Genomic DNA, 18,051 nt, shown 5'->3' on the forward strand with positions numbered 1-18,051 from the left:
GGGTTTGAAACAAAGAAAAAGTATGAAAATTCAAAAGGTCAAAAGGTTCACTCTCCTTATCGGGACGAGATACCGATTCTTACTACAATAATGTGTAGAACAATTTGTATTTTTCAATCCCTGCCAGCAGCGAAAAAAAATAGATTGAATGGCGATATTGCGACATTTGTACCCATTTAGACACGGCCCGAATTCATTAGTTCAACAGTAAAATTTCGCACGCGACTTCGCAAGGCCGTCAGATGCATAACAAGTAAACGGAATAAGTTTGATTAGTTTGAAATGTCGCTGGGTAATGATAATTCGATAAATTTTCAAATTATCACAGTAGTCCAAACATTAATGAGAATCCCAGTAATTTGTTTCGCCCATAATGTCATAATGTTTGATTTTTAAGCCGAATTATTAGAGTTTTAGGCGTTTAAAGAGTTCAATGAATACAATCTCATGTTGTAAATTCAAAACAATAGATACACAAGCAGCGATTGTAAGCAGATTTTGGTAGCTTGATAAAGGGCATTTCTCATATTTTCATATTTATAGATCTTGGTGGAGCAACTTCATATAAAAATGTTTCGCATTACAGGGCATAATAACGATTAATACCTGTTGTGGCACCTTTTTTTAAAATGCTAGCTGTGCTAACAAGAACATGTTGAAAGTGTCTAGGTTCAAATTTTTCTTCTTCCGTGATTTTTTTGTTACGGAAATTTCCTGAATTTCCTTAGGCATAGCTTATTGTCGTTCCTCTACGTGATATATGTATGAATTCCTCAAATTAGAAAATTGCTTGGAAAATTGGCAAAGAAAGTTATCACAGGGAGTGCTCATAGAACACTATGCTGAGAAGCATGGCACTGTTCTACTTAGGAAGTCACGACAAATAAAAATGCTCGTAACAAAACAAGTCGTGCATACTCATCCGATTTAAAAAGTATACCGATATCAATGCGTATTCCAGTTTTTATGTACCCACCAAAAATACAGACATATTTCTGGGTGCCATTACCAACAGATACACTATCAAGGAAAACGTTTTACAGTAATTAAGTTGTGCCAACAAATTCGGCTGGTAAATTTCTATCGAATAACGGTTTTGAACGGACTACAGCTCTCCAAAAAACTTAGTCACATCAAAACACAAATTGTTCACCACTAATCACGACTTGAATGATTGAATTTTCAAAAGGAATTTCGGATATGTAACGATAACATTGCATTGTTGCTGAGTACCTAAGCTTTGTGAATTTATCATACACTCATACACGAAACGAAACCAACAGCCTACTGTAGATCTTTCGTGTATTTTTTCAAGATAGCTTTTAAGATTCCCCGCGTGTTTTGGACTGATTATTATAAATCTCCACAAAAGAAAAAAAACTGCGCCCACTACGTTAATTTATTTAATTTATATTGTATTAAAAGTTCCACCACTTTATTTAAATAAATATTTAATAATTTATTTCCACAGACAAAAAAGAAAACACATTTCCATGTAGCATCGCTTATAGATAAGAATTAAATAAACCGTACTTCTTAAAAGTTATGTACAACGATGTCGAAACAAAAATAAATAAATAAAATTCACAACACCATCGTTTTGCTTAACGTTTGTTTTACTTTATTTCAACTGTGTGCTTTCTTTCTTTTCCTCTTTCACTGGGAACGGTGGTCGATTACTGGGGAGTTTATAAAAAAAAATTGGTGCAAATTTGTGAAAGTCCGTCTTAAAAATAAGCCTTCGGCAGCCCTACAGCTCCCGCACCTCCCCCACACACAGCAAACCGGTGCTGGGTCACGAGGTCAGCGCAACGCAGGCAGTAGTAGGCTTGGCCTGAAGGCTCGACACGCAGTTCAACTCGCTGGTGCCTGCTTCGATTCGAATCGGATTCGATACGAGATCAGGAGAAAATTCTCATTAGCCAAACTCTAAGATTTTTTTTTTGTTTTTGGTTAGATTTTGGTTTGATCGTTCAGTCAAATGAATGAAGACAGTAATGATTATAAACAAAGGGAATGTTTCTCAATGGGGTTTTCTTTATGATGACGATGAGTTCGCACTCTGATAGACGAGAATTCAATCCTCGAGCTCGTACCCGCAAGTTGAACGCTTTTCTGACAAAGAATCAATCTCTCTCAATAACGAAGAGTGTACTGGGTGAGTCTTAAATAGCATAAACTAAAAATCGATCAGATGGGTTCAAAGAGATTCGATCACTGCTGCACCACGCTGCTGGTGTGATTGAAGTGCTCTTCGACGCGGTGCTGAACTCCGCTCAGATATCTTTGAAACATGCTGGTCACGTCCTGCAGCAGGTTGATACCGACGACCAGCTTCATCTCAACGGTGTTACGGATCAGCTCGGACCAACTGATTGGGCGCTCGCCTGCTGGGACAGGAGGATTCGCGTCTCCCTTTTCGCCCTCGGTCGTTGGATCGAACGTGTCAATGCCTACTGCGCTCGTCGTCACTGTTGCTGGAGCGCCAGTGCTGGTTGTCATGGCTTCCGGCTTTTTGTCACCGCTCCCGGAGATTTCGTTATCGATCTCGTTATCGATTTCGTTTTCTGCGCTGGCGATGTCACGCTTTCGGCGGCGAGGTCCATGTTCCGGAACCGGAGCCGAAGTGATGATATCGATCATGCTGTTATCCTGGTGGTAAACGCTTCCCACTACGTACTGAGCGTGATGTTCCGGACTGTGCTCGGCAGTGTAAGCCGCTGGGTTTGGTAGCAACTCTTGGTCTTGCTCGGAGTCTGTCATTTCGTCGGAAGCGGACGAAGCACTTGTCAACGGCATGTGAGTGGTTGTGGTAGTGGTTGTTGAAAGGGTTGTACTCTCTGGAGCGACGTAGACCGGGGAGCTGGATTTTGTGTAGAAGCTGGGTGGAGTGTTGTAGTAGAACTCGTTATGAGACTTGGCCTGCACTTGCCGATTGTTGTAATTGGTGTACATTTCTGGAGTTCCCGCGTAGGCTGGACGCGGTTGATTGCGGTAGTTGATGTGCGGATACTTGTTAACGGAATAGCTCTGTACGTGGTAGTTTCCGTATTGATGGCCAGTTCGGGCAGGCTGACTTACTCGGCGTCGTAGAGTGTTTCGATAGTATGAGCGATCAGGCATTCCAGCGATCAGTTTTCCGAAAACCTCTTCTTCGTTTTGGCCGTCTGAGGTAGCGTAGTCTTCGTAGTTGGAATAGTAGATGTCGTCTTTTCGATTGGTTTCGTCAGATCGTCGCAGCGCCGCTGTTAGTGGACTACCGAGGAAGTACGATGCCAGGCCTGCTGTGATTACCAATCCGACCAGGCCTACTCCGACGGTGGGAACGACTTCACGGGACAGATAGTTCATGATCTGCGTTGAAATTGGTTTGCTCTTAGCTGGCGGTTTCTTCTCGCTTGGTCGAAGGGCTTCTTTCTCTTCGGGCTTCTTCTTCTTGGTGACTGGCTTCTTTTTGGTAGCAGTTGCAGGCGTAGTTGGCTTACGAGTAACTTTCTTCTTCGCAACTTTAGCTGGTGAGCGATCTTCAGGCAAATCAAATTGAGCATCCTTCGGCTCCAAGATAAGGAAGGTAGATGTCTCCACAGCGTTGTCATCTGCATTGTCGTAAGATGTTGTAGGCCCAAAGGCAGACTCAGTTACAGTCAGTTCAGTAGTTGTCGTAGTCGGTGCTGCTGTTGTTGTCGTTGTAGTGGTAGTCTTTGCACTCGTTGGTGTGAAAGGTTTCTTCGTTTTCTTGACGATAATCTCCGGCTTGGGAGAACTGTCCTCCAATTTAGGTTTCGGTCCATCAGTTACCTTAATTCGAGTCATGAATTTGTTGACTTTCTCTTTCTTCTCTTCAGACACAGTGGTCGCCCGTGTACTAGTGGTTGGTCGTCGTCGAGCTGTAGTCGATGGTTTCCTCGCGATAGTCGTAGCTGGTCGTCTTGTCGTAGTGGTGGGTGGCCTGGTCGTAGTGACAATTTCCTTTTTCGATTCCGTGGACGTCGGTGAGTTACTTTCACTGAGAAGGACCCAAGTAGAAAGTCCCTCCTTAGGGGTAGTGGTCGTCGGTTGAAGCCTAATGCGTACTCTGTCGTTCGCCTTGCTGAGTTCCTTGTGATATTCCTCCTCGGACAACGGTTCGGCAACTCCAGCATGACTGGCAAAGTTATCATATGTGACAATCTGATCGTTAGCCTTGGCTTCTCCTACGGTTCCCTTTGACGAGTGATGCAATCCTGCACTGGTCAAGATTTTTGTACTGGTAGATACCACGTATCCCGAGGTTCCGATCTTCGTCTTCAGTGGATTTTCCGGGCGTCTGAACAGAGGGCTGCAATGAAACAAACATGATGCAATTCTTGATTCCGTATCAATTCAGCGATCTCCGAAGATTATTTATTCCAGCGCAAACGCATGCAGTAGGAGGCACATCAATAAGTCACCTTCATGCGACAGAGATCTCAGAGAACAGATCGAAGCTATATTGCACAGATCTTATGAAGCTTGAATCAGCAATACTCTGGATACGTCGTATTTTCCGTGTCCAGATTACTGCAGATACAGGCTTTAGACCAAAAGGAGTTAAAGACAGAATTAAGCATACATGCAGTTGACTGATAGAAGCAAGATTAAAACGCTGATTTGTTTTTCTAAGCACATTCAGAAAGTATGTTTTATTGGTGAAAATGTTAGTTGTTTATGGATACTGGTATTCCACTCTCTCGGTGAATGTTGATTTGTTAAAATGAGTTTACAATCTAATGCTACTCGAGGTATTAACACTAATAATACTAATTCCAGGCTTTCGAACAGCATTGTTATTATGATCTACTCTAATGACATTTATCGCTACACTACGATAGATAGGAGACACTTTTACAATGCACGCATCACAGTAACCTAGTTGTGATCGAAAAATGAAATCCAATGAATTATGGTTACTTCGATGAGCCTGCTACGATTCTACATGCTACATATGATATTATGGATAGAGAAGAGAGCACTATAGTTTGCGAGTATGTATGCTTGATGACTGGTTGATAAAATCCACGATCCCTATCTTCAGTTCACCTACAAGAACAGTAGGCGGCACCTACCACAAAAAAAAACAACCTACTTTCACGCTAAACCATTCAGTCTGTCACTGTCCTCGGAAGTGATTTTTTCCCATTTTAGCCTCTTTATGATGGGAATAACCTACACACCTCAACGCGATTCGAAGTCAGTCAGTCAGTCGATCTTCCGGTAATTCTCAACAAATTGCAAATTAAGGCACCACGGTGAGGTAAAAAGTGTAACATTCGCGCAATCTCGCAACAATTATTAGGAAGGTGTACGATTACTGGGCGCACTGCGAGCCGTGGCGGTAAGCGGCCCTCAAACGGCGAAATTGAATTAATATTGTTGCAAGCGTTGGGCTGCTTGGATGGGAAAATTTCTCCTCAACAAACGGTGCCAGATCTCACGGCTTGCTTTTCTTTTAATGGCCTTTTATCTCCTTCCTTATAATGTGGTTTCATTGTGTTCACAAATTGATGATTTTTTTTTTTCGTTGTTGAATTTGTTCAGTTCATAGGGAAATGGATGATTCATTCGGATGGTCCATAATGAGAAACTGATGCAACCTGACAAAATGTTAGCCTCTAGGTCTATCGAACGGTGTGGTAAGTGATGTATGTATGGAAGTATGTTGTGTTGTACATATGTTTTGTATGGATTTGTTTTCGGAGTGATTTTCCAAGTGGTCAAACAACAATAATGGAAGAAAATGAAAGGTGAGCGAGTTAATTATACGCATGCACAAGATGATACAATAAGAGACTTATCAGCGCATCCACCCCGCCTCCAATTTGATTCGAGTGGGGCTGATCGGTGTGATAAGTACGGTCTGAGCGATATCCTCGTTTGGTTCCGTCGACGGAGTGGGAAAATGCGAAGGCCAACTGACACTTGTGTTAGCTACTTTTTCGGGGTTAATTGTTCCACTTATTGGATACTCTACTGATTCTACCAATGCTACAACTACTAATACTACTATTTCACTATCTACTTGATAAGGTTTGTTTTTTCTTGGTCGTCAATTTGAGTTCGCATTTTCCTCTAATTATTATGCTTTGTTTTCATCATGTTTCCGCCGGTCGTTTTTTTTTCTATTAGTTCAGCACTGACGGAAAGTGAAATGCGCGCTATTAAAAAAGCGTTTGTGCTCTACGTCTAGTAGTCATTTCCTGTCTGTTTTGTGTCATTTTTTTGCGTAATTGTCAATTGGCACTTAAAGTGATTTTTGTTTGTATTTTTGGCGAAAGCTTTCCTTCCCTTACCGGAACGCGTACGCATCGCGCCGCCAATCTTCCATAGAAACGACACGTGCGTCGAAGCTTACTGCGATTAGCGCTCGTTCACCGCCCTTTCGTCTTTTCATAACCTCGGTATGGATTAGGTATTCTTTTAACTTTTTTCATACTTCTCCGATCGTCCGCGAATCCAAGCTGCGTCCAGAAGTTTCCGAAATCGAACATCCCTGATCGGGTTGGTATCGACACTGGCCGCTGCCACCGGTGAACCCGATGGATCGGTGCAACAGGAAGTGGTTTCTTGACCACTATCGTGCTGAAATTTTTGATGGGTGGCGTTAGTTTCGAGTACATGTACATGCCGACGCCCACACTGGCCACCACCATAGCAATAACGGGCAGTGCTGCCATTGTCATGATGATGATATTCATTGGCGTCATCGCAGACATTGCAGCCATCATGCCCATCAGAGCGTGCGATGTGTCCGGGATGATGGAGCTGATCCCACTGTCACCAGAATCATGAGGCTTCTTGTTCTTATTAGGGCCACCACCGGAAGAAGTTCCAGAGCCCGTTCCAACGCGCGTGGGAGGCATGATATTACTCATCAGATTCCCAATTGGAGTGGACAAGAAAGATGCCAACGGAGCTGGTGGAACCAATGGAGGTAATATGGGAACGGCTGATAGGGGTTCAGCTGGAGCAGCAAACAATGCAGCGTCACTTGCCAAGGAAGCCCCGGCTGCAGCTGGGGGATCAGCGGATAGCGAAGAACCAGCTATGGCAGCGGCTGCTACTGGAGCTGCAGCTGCTGCCGCCGGAGCTAATGGAGTTCCATATTTGGTGATCTCGTCACGCTGCGGTTCGTTGATGGAAATCTCGATATCATTACAAGCTTCTTTCCCGTTAACCGTTATCCGAATTCCATTACAAGGTTGCTCTTCATTGTCTACGACTTCTTCGCCTTTGAGAGCACCCTGATCATCGTAGGGATCTTTTGGAGCTTCATCTCCATACGGATCAGCCTGCTGTTGCCATCCTGTAGGCTCAATCTGCTCGACATCATTCCAGTAGTTCGCATCTGGTCGGTCCGGATCCGGATCCGTTTGCTGCTTCTCTGGCTTCTTCTTTTTGTTCTTATTCTTCTTCTTTTTCTTCTTCTTTGGAGGTTCAGGGTAAACATCATCAACGGGATCCTCCTGATTCTGATAAACGTTATCTAACGGAAATTCATCTCGTAACGGTTCAGGTCTGTACTCGTCATCTGAAAATTCCATTTGATCTTCAACAACTTCCGGAGTAAAGACCGGTTTAGCTTGGACTATGATGACAGGGCCTGGCGTCGAAGTCGGAAATGTGTAGAATCCACTGGTAGTTCCAAAATTGTTCAACAAATGGATCGGAGTAACGACTCCATGCTGTCCATTAAAGTCCACATTGAAGGCATCCTGAGTCGTATCTGACCACTTGGTAATAATTTTGTGGATCACCGGTTTCTTCCGAATGTTCATGTACTGGAAATCTGGTGGATCCCAGTTGGGACTCGTCTCCATCAACGGCGCCAATGAAACTGATCGCCATGTGTTCGGTTCTTCGGTAAGGGAGGAAATTGGTGCAAAATTACTTACGCCTACTTTGTCTTGTTGGAAGTTTGCCAAGTTTTTAATGATAAAGTCTTTGATAATGCTTTCGCTAGAAAGAACATCGTCTGAATATTTGGTATACCTGCTAATGTGATCCTGGGCCAGCGTGGATGGAGCTGGGCTTGTCGTCGTTGTGGAAACTGCACTCAGAGTAGTTCCGGGAGCCACCGTTGGTGTCGCCTGGGTCGCTGGATTGCTGTTACTGTTGCCGCCACTACTAGCACCGGTCGATGTCTGATGATCTGACTCACCACCGGACGCGACCAATGGTAGTGCGTTCGTCGTCGGAATCAGCTCCTCCGTCACCTCCAGCGGATTGCTATTGGAACGGTAGTAGATGGGTTCCATATTCGGCCTGGCCAGTGCGGGGCCCACCAGCAGGCACAGTAGCAATATGGATTTGTGCTTCATCGCGCTGGAATTTGAAATTAAGGGAAACGAACGATCAAGAGACTCATTAGTAATCATTCGATGATTTGATGAGATGGGCGAGGTGATTGTTTCTCTTTCGGGATGGATAATAAGTTTGCGGTTTGTGCATGTAAGATAATTGACGTAAATATCCCAAAATTAGAAATCAAATTTTGCATAGTATTACGGCATGCCAAATTTTGGCGATCAAAATAGGTGAACGCAAATAATACAATCAACCTGAGCTGAAACTTTAAGAAACCACCAGTTATTCAATTGAAACCAATCAATAAAAAAATTTAATTTGCGTCTATCAAGAGAATATGTTGAAATTTCGATGTATAACAATGTAACTTTGGCAATTTTGAAACTTCAGCATCTCTCCAGAAGTGAACGAATCTCACGGTATACAATCTCTACAATCAACAAATAATGTAGTTATGGCTTTATGTTAGTTCCATATCTCTTTGGATTGGCTTAAACTGTGATTAAACTGTCAATACTTTAAAGGGTTATTGTGAAAGTGTGATTAAATTCAAATCGAATTAAGAAAATTACGGTGAAAACCGTGATGACGTTCATTGATGTGCGTGATGGGCCTTGAACGGTTGGAAAAAGCCAGTAATGGCCTGCCAGATCTTCAGGGGACTATTAGAGTACTGCTGACAGAATTCTGGGCACATACCTTTCTCTAGGCGTTTATCTAGAGTGCATGCAATTATAGAAATGTATTTGATTTCTGCGGAAGGAAATGGGAAGAAACAGCTGGGTTGTTGAAGATGTTCTTTTTTTATACTCCATATCATCCATGGAGTGCCATCAACTTTCTTAGCAACGTCACTCCCATCCATGTCCCCAACGTGGCGAGCTGTCACAATTCTATGCTTTTATTTTAATTAATTATGGTCAATCAGGGTAACTACCAACAGATAAGATTGAGAAGGCCCTCGAAGAGTTGAAAAATCGTGATACTGTTACGTTACATGAGATTTCAGTCGAATTTCTCAAACGAGAAAGCTTAATGAATCAATTCACCAGATTTTTTTTTTTAATTTGAAAAGATTAAAACTGGTATTAGTTCTAACAGAGATTTCTGTTAGAGTTTTATCCGGGGTTTCTTCAGGATTTCCATCTCGGGCTCAACCAGAAATTCCTCCCGGAGTTCCACATGAGATTTCTCCAGTAGTTCCACTTGGAGTTTCACAAGGGATTTCTGCGGGAGCTCCATCTGGAATTCCTCCAGAAGGTCCATTTGTAAATCTCGTAAGGATTATTATATTTTTTCTCTAAGTTAACTCATCAATTTGAAAGAGAAACATCTTGAAAGCAGTTCAACCGAAAATTTAACCGCGAATTCCATCTAGGATTTACCCTACAACTTATCTAGTAGTTCCACCTGGAAATCCACCGGGAGTTTTACCAGGGATGTCTTAAGGGATTGTATCTGAGATTCCTGTAGGATTTACACGTGCGATTTCCTGAGGAGCTTTGTCTTTCTTTATTTCGCCAATTCTATTCTATACCTCTTTTGTCCACTAGGGCACTACATGAGCGGGAACATTTTTGACTGCTGTACAGGGATGTTCCATCTAGGATGTTTCCAGGAGTTCCATACATGATTCCACCCAGAGTTCTATTTGAAATTGCTTGAAGTGTTTTACAATGAATTTCTACAGGAATTCCATCTGGGATTTCTCCAGGAGTTCCACTTCTGATTTCTTTAGGATGTGATTTCGCTAATAGTTCCACCTGGGATTTTTCTCAGGATGTTTCATTTGGGATTCCTATTTCACATGGAATTCGCCCGGGAATTCCACCTGGAATTTCTCCAGGAGATCCACCTAAGGTTTTGCAAGAAATTAAATCTAAGACTATTACAAAAAAATAATAGAGCACTACAAATGCATATTAAAATATACCATAATGTAGTGGAACCTTTCAAATGCGTAATAAACTAGGACAATACATATGGACATATACAACACAGAACATATATTTTGCCCTGTTACCCTATTGAATAACAATTTCCGATGACAGGATGACGAGGTTTCACTAATGTTGTTGGTCCATCAGTTAATCCTGTAATCGTATTTTCTCTGGCAGGTTGCCTTTAGTTCGTAGCATTAGTTGCTTTCATAGCATGAGTTTGGTCTAGGAATTTTTAATCCTAAGGGGGCATCTCGATTCGGGCTTCATCATTAGAGTTCTTTAACTTGAAGTCTGTACCAGGGAAAGGTTTACATCTCTAGTACTTAATCATGGCCCGAAATGGCTTGAATGTTGGCATTCGAAATAGGATTGCGGGCCTCTATTCTGTCAGAGCCCTATAAATGTGCATTAATCCTAGGGAAATATTTACAAGTTAAAATAGCACATTTAACACAAAAAAAAACCCTAATTAATCCACCTTGCGGTGATGGTGCCTTTCTCGTGCCTTCGAAAACACATTTCAACACAACTCAAGTGACATGTTGATGAATATCGCACTTTCATACGTTTAACAGAAATCCATTTCATGGCATCAGAGATCATATAATTTATCTGGTTTTTGATTTTTGAACCTTGAACTCTTAAAAAACAGCCGCAATCTTGATTTTTGAGCCGCCATTTAGGATTTACGTCCAGCAGCTTGGAAACTCTGGTCGCTATTTCTGGACTCCAGACATCTTCTCCATATCAGATACACCCATATTTAATAGTTTTAGAGCCCAAAACTCCATCAGCCGCCATTTTGAATGTTGAGACGCCTTCTTGGATATTCTGGTAGCTATTTTTGAACTCCGGTTGTCTTTCCCATACCAAATATACCCAAATAGTAAGCAAGCAGCGGCCTTTTTGCTAAAGTGCCGATAGAGGCGCTTTTCTGATAAATGCGGTAAACATGATAACAGTGTAAATCATGAGGGATAGTTCCGCTACGGAATCGTAGATGGCGCTAGTGTTCCACGTGTTTTTCACATATACAGCGGCGCCGCCTGGCACCTATCCACTCAAAACATCACGCGCAACACGGGTGGAAAATGCCAGTCAGGAAAAAAGAAGTAAACAACTTGAAATTTGTATGGTGATGTAATCAATTCTCTGTTACTGCAATGAATCCAGAAGAAACGCGTAGGGATGATGATTTTGTTTCTAATTTGCAACTTTTTGCCCCAAGGCACAAATCGCTGCGATGCGGAACAAGTGAAAGCCAGCGATTTGTCCATACAAGAAAAATGATTTTACTTTTAATGTGGTGGCGCCATCTCTGAGAAAAACGAGCTTTGATTTCTTACTATTGAACGGTTATAGAGCGTAAACCTCCAATAAACAGCTGCCATCTTGAAGTTCATGCCGCCATCTTGAATTTTGAGACGCCATTTGGCCATATACTGAACATATAGCCTTTCAGTACACTTCGGTGTACGAGAAAGGCAAAACAATATTTTCGAGCTTAAATGCTGTAGAAAACTAAGTTATTTAACCCGGGAGCGGTCGCGTCGTGTATTGAGTACACGCAGCATGAAAAATGCACGCTTTTGATACATAGCGTGAGCGTGGCCTCGTTGCTGGTAGTCAAAGACGCGACTGCTCGAGGGTTAACTGAACCAATAGATTGAAAGATCTGTTTTTGATACACACTTAAAATTTATGAAATTTGCTCGAGACAGAAACATCAATGAACGTAAACATTTTCAAGACTGAATCACAAATTGGACTCAATTTCACGCACATCATGTAAGTCCTGGTTGGTTGCGTTAGATGTCAATAAATCCACTTCACCAGAAACGTAGAATCAGTATCACATTCATCTGCCACCTTCCAAGAGATGTGGCTCACAATCAGCAGATCCTGAGTTGGAATCCAGGCATGTTAATATTATACTTTTATATGTTTTATTTATCAGATCGGTTCTAGAGATTGCTAGACGCTAAGAAAATATAAGTCCTAGGAGACGTAAATTTACATGTTTTGACCTCAAAATATGTGTCTTTGAAAACGCTCGTATATGTCAGGTTCAGGACACCTAAAATTACATGATTTTTTCAATTCAAGTTCAATTACTATGTAACGGTTGAGATTTGACCATATGCGTACACATTTTTTTTCACTATTGATGATCCTCTATCACTCCTTTGGGACCCCCCGGAACCGGTTCCGGAACATTACCGGTTTAGATATGGTCTCATACTGTTTTCCTGCTAACCGTTCATCAGGTTATCGAAAATGCCGCTGTTTGTTGTGTCGCATGAATGAGTTATGTTCAATTTTATGTTTGGGCACTTCCGGCGGAACACCCAGAACCGGTTCCGGAACACTACCAGTTCGTATATGATCTGATACTGTTTTCATGCTAACCGTGCATCACGTTATCGAAAATGCCGCTGTTTGATGTGTCGTATGCATGGGTTTGATTCTCTTTTATATTTGGCCACTTCCGGCGGGACATCCGGAACCGGTTCCGGAACACTACCGGTTCTGATATGGTCTGAGACTATTTTCCTGCTTACCGTTCATCAGGTTATCAAAAATGCCACGGATTGATGTATCGCATGCGTGGGTTTGGTTCTCTTTTATATTTGGCTACTTCTGGCGGGATATCTGGAACCGGTTTCGGAACACTACCGGTTCAGATATGATCTGATACTATTTTCCTGCTAACTGTTCATCAGGTTACCGAAAATGCCGCTGTTTGATGTGTCGCATGAATGAGTTATGTTCAATTTTATATTTGGCCACTTCCGGCGGGATACCCAGAACCGGTTCCGGAACTTTATCAGTTCATATATGGTCTTATACTGTTTTCCTACTAACCGTTCATCAGGTTATCGGAAATGCCGCTGTTTGATGTGTCGCATGCATGGGTTTGGTTCTCTTGTATATTTGGCCACTTCCGGCGGGACATCCGGAACCGGTTCCGGAACACTACCGGTTCAGATATGGTCTGAGACTATTTTCCTGCTTTCCATTTATCAGATGATCGAAAATGCCGTGGTTTGATATGTCGCATGCATGGGTTTGTTGCATTTTCATGTCTGGCCCCTCCCAGAGCTACCGATCCGGAACACCTAAATGGCCCTAACTCCGGAACGGCTTTACCGATCCGAATCATTTTCAATAGGAAACAATGGGACTGTATGCCGCGTCGAATGAACCGTCGGTCATTGAAATCGGTTGAGGTTTACTGTCAAAAAGTGATGTGAGTTTTTTGTACACACACATACACACATACACACACACGCACACACATACACACACACACACACACATACACACACACACAGACATCACCTTAATTCGTCGAGTTGAGTCGATTGGTATATGTGACTCGACCCTCCGGGCCTTCTATCGAAAAGTTCCATCTGTGATTTCTCCAGAAAATCCGTCTTGTTTCTTTTAGAAATTCCATCACAGATTTTTCTGGGGGGTCCCCATGAGATTTCTCCAAGAGTTCCTTTTGAGTTTTCTATAAGTTTGCTTGTAATTCAAAAAAAAAAACGAAGGATAGTTCTCAACAGCATCTTATCTAAAATTTATTGAAAATATTTTAATAACATTCGCCATGAATTCTAAAAAAAAATATCACTATAATTTTACAAAAAAAAATATTCGCATGAAAATTGCTTATTTTTTGTAAAATTAGTGATATTTTGAACGACTTCTTTAACTACTCCCTGGAGAAAGCCTTACATGGATGTCAGTAACGAATCTATCAATTCAAAGAACTTTTAATTCCTGGAACAAATCCGGAAATAATTTCCTGACTAATTCTAGAAAATAGAAACACCTGAAGGAATTCTCTGCGGAACAGCCCGGATAAGCTACCAAAAAAGAGCTTTGTTGAGGAACTTTTTGATGCGATATTGGTCTTCAAGTTACTTTGGAATAAAGTGTTTCGATGTACGTGGGTGAAACCTGTTGTAATTTTGGCAGCCATTCTCAAATCCTTGTTTCAAAACAACTTGACATAGAAATAACTGTTTGGTTTTGCCCTAAGGGCGAATGAATGAACATTCGAAACGTTGGCTTATTACCTACCGGTTGGTTTTAAAGAATCCCAAATACTGATATAGCGCATAAATTCAATAAATTTTCAAAACCATCAACCAATACCGAAAAGAGCTTCCGGAGGATAAACTCCGGAACTCCACTGAAGATTTACTTATATTTCCAGTGGAACCCGGAAAGAAATCCCTGAAGGAGTTTCGGAACGAATTCTTACAGAAACATTCAAGAATTCACGGATAAACTCTAGAGGAGATTCCCAGAGGAACCCCAGAAGGACATTCTCAGGAACACCGGAATGGGTTCTTGAAGGAGTTCCGAAACGAACTCTCGAAAGAACTTCGGAAGGAATTTTTATAGAAACTTCAAAACGAATGACGGAGAAACTCCAATAGGGGTTGCTGGATGAACCCCGGAAAAACACCGGTAGAAATTCCTGGAGGAATTCCGGAATAAATGCTTGAAAGAACTCTGGAAGGAAATCTTTGAGAAGCACTAGCAAATATTCCCGGAGGAACCCCAGAGGAGGAGTTTCCGATTGAGCTCCGAATAGAAATTCTGGGATAAATTTCCGGAAAACTTTGGAATTAATTTCTGAAGGATTGCTTCACGACATTCCCAAAGATTGTTCGGAAAAAGTATTCAAAGGAATTCTAGAATCAACTATGTTGGGAGTTTCCGTAAAGCAGAAAACTTTCTTGAAAAACTCCGGAAGAAATTTTGTGAGGGTCACCGGAAGGGATTCCCATAGAGGCAACTAAAAAAAAATCGGATGATCACTCGGTACATTTCCAAAGTTAGTCAATCCAAAAGATTTCCCGGGCAATCACCTAATGAAATTCAGGAATTACTAGAAAAACTCTGGAACTCTCGCTGGAACCTCAGAAAGTTTTCCATAAAAACTCCGGAAGGAGTTTCTACTGGAACTACGGAAATATTTATTGAAAGAGGTTTGGAAGACAGGATTTCCCGACCATTAACTCCCAGCGGATGTTCCCTGGTTAATTCTTAGTGAATTCTATGAGAATCGCTGAAAGAAATTTTTTGGAGAAACCCTATAAAGAAACAGCTGGTAGAACTTCAATAAGATATCATGGAAGAAGTTTACGCGAACTTGGAAGAACTTGAGTTACCAGAGGTACTCTGGAAAGAAACTCCAAGATATCTTTAGAAGGAACTTCCGGAGGAACTCAGATAAAGTTTTTCGGAAAGAATCTCCGGAAAAAGAACTCCGGGAGAAAATTGCATAGCCTCAGACGACCGTCTATAAAAATACTGGAACGAATTACCACTGGAATTCCGGAAGACAGGATTCCCGGAGGAAGTTTGAGAGGAATTTCCAGGTGAGAATTTCCGGTGGAGCATTAAATGGCATTCCTGGAGAAGCATCTGAAAGAGTGTTATGAAGAAATTTGACAGGAACACCTCAGAGGGCCATACAAAATTTTCGCTAAAACTTCGGGAATGAATTCTGGAGTAACTTTGGAAGACAGTCCCGGCAAAACTCGAAGGAATTTCATAGGGATCGCATGTTTGGATCATGACTATTTAAATCAGATCTTTGGAAAGATTTTTTGGAGGAATTCTGTAATGAATTTGCGAACGATCTCCGAAAAATTGTCGGAAGGAATTTTAGTAGAAATTGTTTGAGGTTTTGATTGAGCTCCAGAAAAGAATTTCCGGAAAAGGAACTCTGGTAGACATTCTTGTGGGAAACCCAGAAAGACTTCAAAATAAGCTCCGAAAATAATACACCTTGGAACTTCGAATGAAATTTCTGGATTATCTTTGAAAGGAATCATCTGTATAATTGCAGAAGGGACTAATGAAAAAAATCCCGCACGAATTTTGAAACCAGTTTCTAGACGAGCTGAGGTCGGAATTTTCGAAAAACCTGAATAAGTTTCCGAAGAAACTGTGGGAAAAAATCCAAGAACTCAAAAAAAATCCGTACATCGTAACCCGAGAAGGAGTTTCAACAGTTATCTCCGAAGGAATATCTGGCGAAATTCCTTAGTCCCAACTGGAACAAATCCTACACATCAGCTTAGTGTTCTATAAGCTTTTCCACAGTTTAAGCTTCCTCTTCCAATGACCATTTTGCATGTGTATATCGTGTGGCAGGCACGAGGATATTCTATGCCCAAGGAAGTCAAGGATATTTTCATTACAAAAAAAATCTTAGACCGACCGAGAATCAAACCTATCACCCTCAGCATGACCATGATGAATACCTGTGCGATTACCGCATCGGCTATATGGGTCCATAGTAACAACTTGTTGGAACCTTTAACGTTCAGGACAACTGGAGGAATATCTCCCAAGACCGATGAAGAAGGTGCTCAATACTAGGCATGGGTGCCATCAAGGTAAGATCAGTTCAACTTCTTTGCTATAATTATTGATGAATGATTACACCAAAATCATGACTGATTCATATTTATCAGCCTGATCCAGATTCCAGATAAGCCACGTCGGTCGAACCCAATCAGGTTCGAATATTTAGGCCATTTGATTTCAAGCTGTGCTCAACGAGTAAACCGAGAAACATCATTCCGTTGTTGCTGTAAGCATGCCATGCCATGCCATCTGGTAAGCACGAAGCTACAGCTTTCTTCGAAGATCAGCTTCTAGAATCTAGATATAGTGGAAAGAGTGGAAATAAACAACCCATTCCTGGTGGGAAACCCCATTGTCTGTGGATGGTGTCGAGTTGTGACTTATCGGCATGGTATGTGTAATAGACCTACAACTAGCACCGCATACCATCGTTCAATGAAGCGCGGCACGCTAAACAAAAGGAGCCTTCGAAGTAGGCCACTAGCGTTTTAGCAACTCTTCCAGCCTGCTTCATAGTATCGGCTACGATATGAGGTACAGTTAGCTTTATTATTTCTTGCGCTTAAATGAATGGGCTTCTTGGATGGAATTATCTACGGAAGATAATCACTAAGACGTTTATTTTTTTTTTGTTTTCGGCTAGGTTACGATAGATTCCGCATAAAAATATTGATTGATCGTCGACCGTCAATTTCTTTTTTTGTGCAAAGAACGACTTTCGATTAACGAAAGTAAACAAACATTTAAAAGTGAGCGCATTAAACAAACGCAAACCTTCCGCATTTTTTGTCGAACCGCGAACGAATGGATGAAACCTGTTTTGCTCAGCTCGTCTCACCAATAATTTTAATCGATTTTTCACTGTCACGCCCCTCAATCGTCGCCGAAAGCCTGTGCACAGACAAATCTGGTCATAATGCTGTTGGGATTATTATTTTTAGAAACATGATACTTTTTAATGTTATACGATATGATGTTTTTCCGGTGTTTTGAACGATGATAGATTATTTTGATATTTTTATATTCATAATACAACAATAAATATAACAAACCATACACTTATCTACAGGAGAAAGACTCCAAATTGCAAAAGCCAAGTGAATATGACAATAGCAAAATTACATGAAAACTAATAAAATATTTGTTTTGTTAACAACATTGAAACTCATTATGCCATTATGTTCTGATGGGGTCAAACATTCCAACGTTTAGCTCATAATTGGTATCCAAATTTATCGCGAACAGGCCTGGACCTGGGGAGAAGCATCAATCCAGTTCACGCGAAGCCATGTTGAAAGAGGAACTTCAAAGCCGTCGGCTCCATGGATAATTAGAAAATAGGATTTCACGACCCATTAACGCCTATTTTGCTTCATCGTGATTTGCATGT

At 41.5% G+C, this 18,051-nt stretch overlaps 1 protein-coding gene across 1 annotated transcript in view; it reads right to left on the reverse strand.

Annotated features, from left to right (window-relative positions):
* Positions 1–1,598: 1,598 nt before the first annotated feature.
* Positions 1,599–18,051, reverse strand: part of LOC109411239 (mucin-5AC-like) — a 59,024-nt gene continuing 42,571 nt past the window's right edge. Inside the window, exons 2-3 of the mRNA XM_062860078.1 lie at positions 8,008–8,340; positions 1,599–4,318 (exon numbers count right to left, since the gene is read on the reverse strand). Of these exons, the coding sequence (XP_062716062.1) occupies positions 2,215–4,318; positions 8,008–8,336 (2,433 nt within the window). The 5' untranslated portion in view covers positions 8,337–8,340 and the 3' untranslated portion in view covers positions 1,599–2,214. The remainder of the gene's footprint in view (positions 4,319–8,007; positions 8,341–18,051) is intronic.

Source organism: Aedes albopictus, chromosome 3 (genome assembly GCF_035046485.1).
Source record: "Aedes albopictus strain Foshan chromosome 3, AalbF5, whole genome shotgun sequence".
Lineage (NCBI taxonomy): Eukaryota > Metazoa > Arthropoda > Insecta > Diptera > Culicidae > Aedes > Aedes albopictus.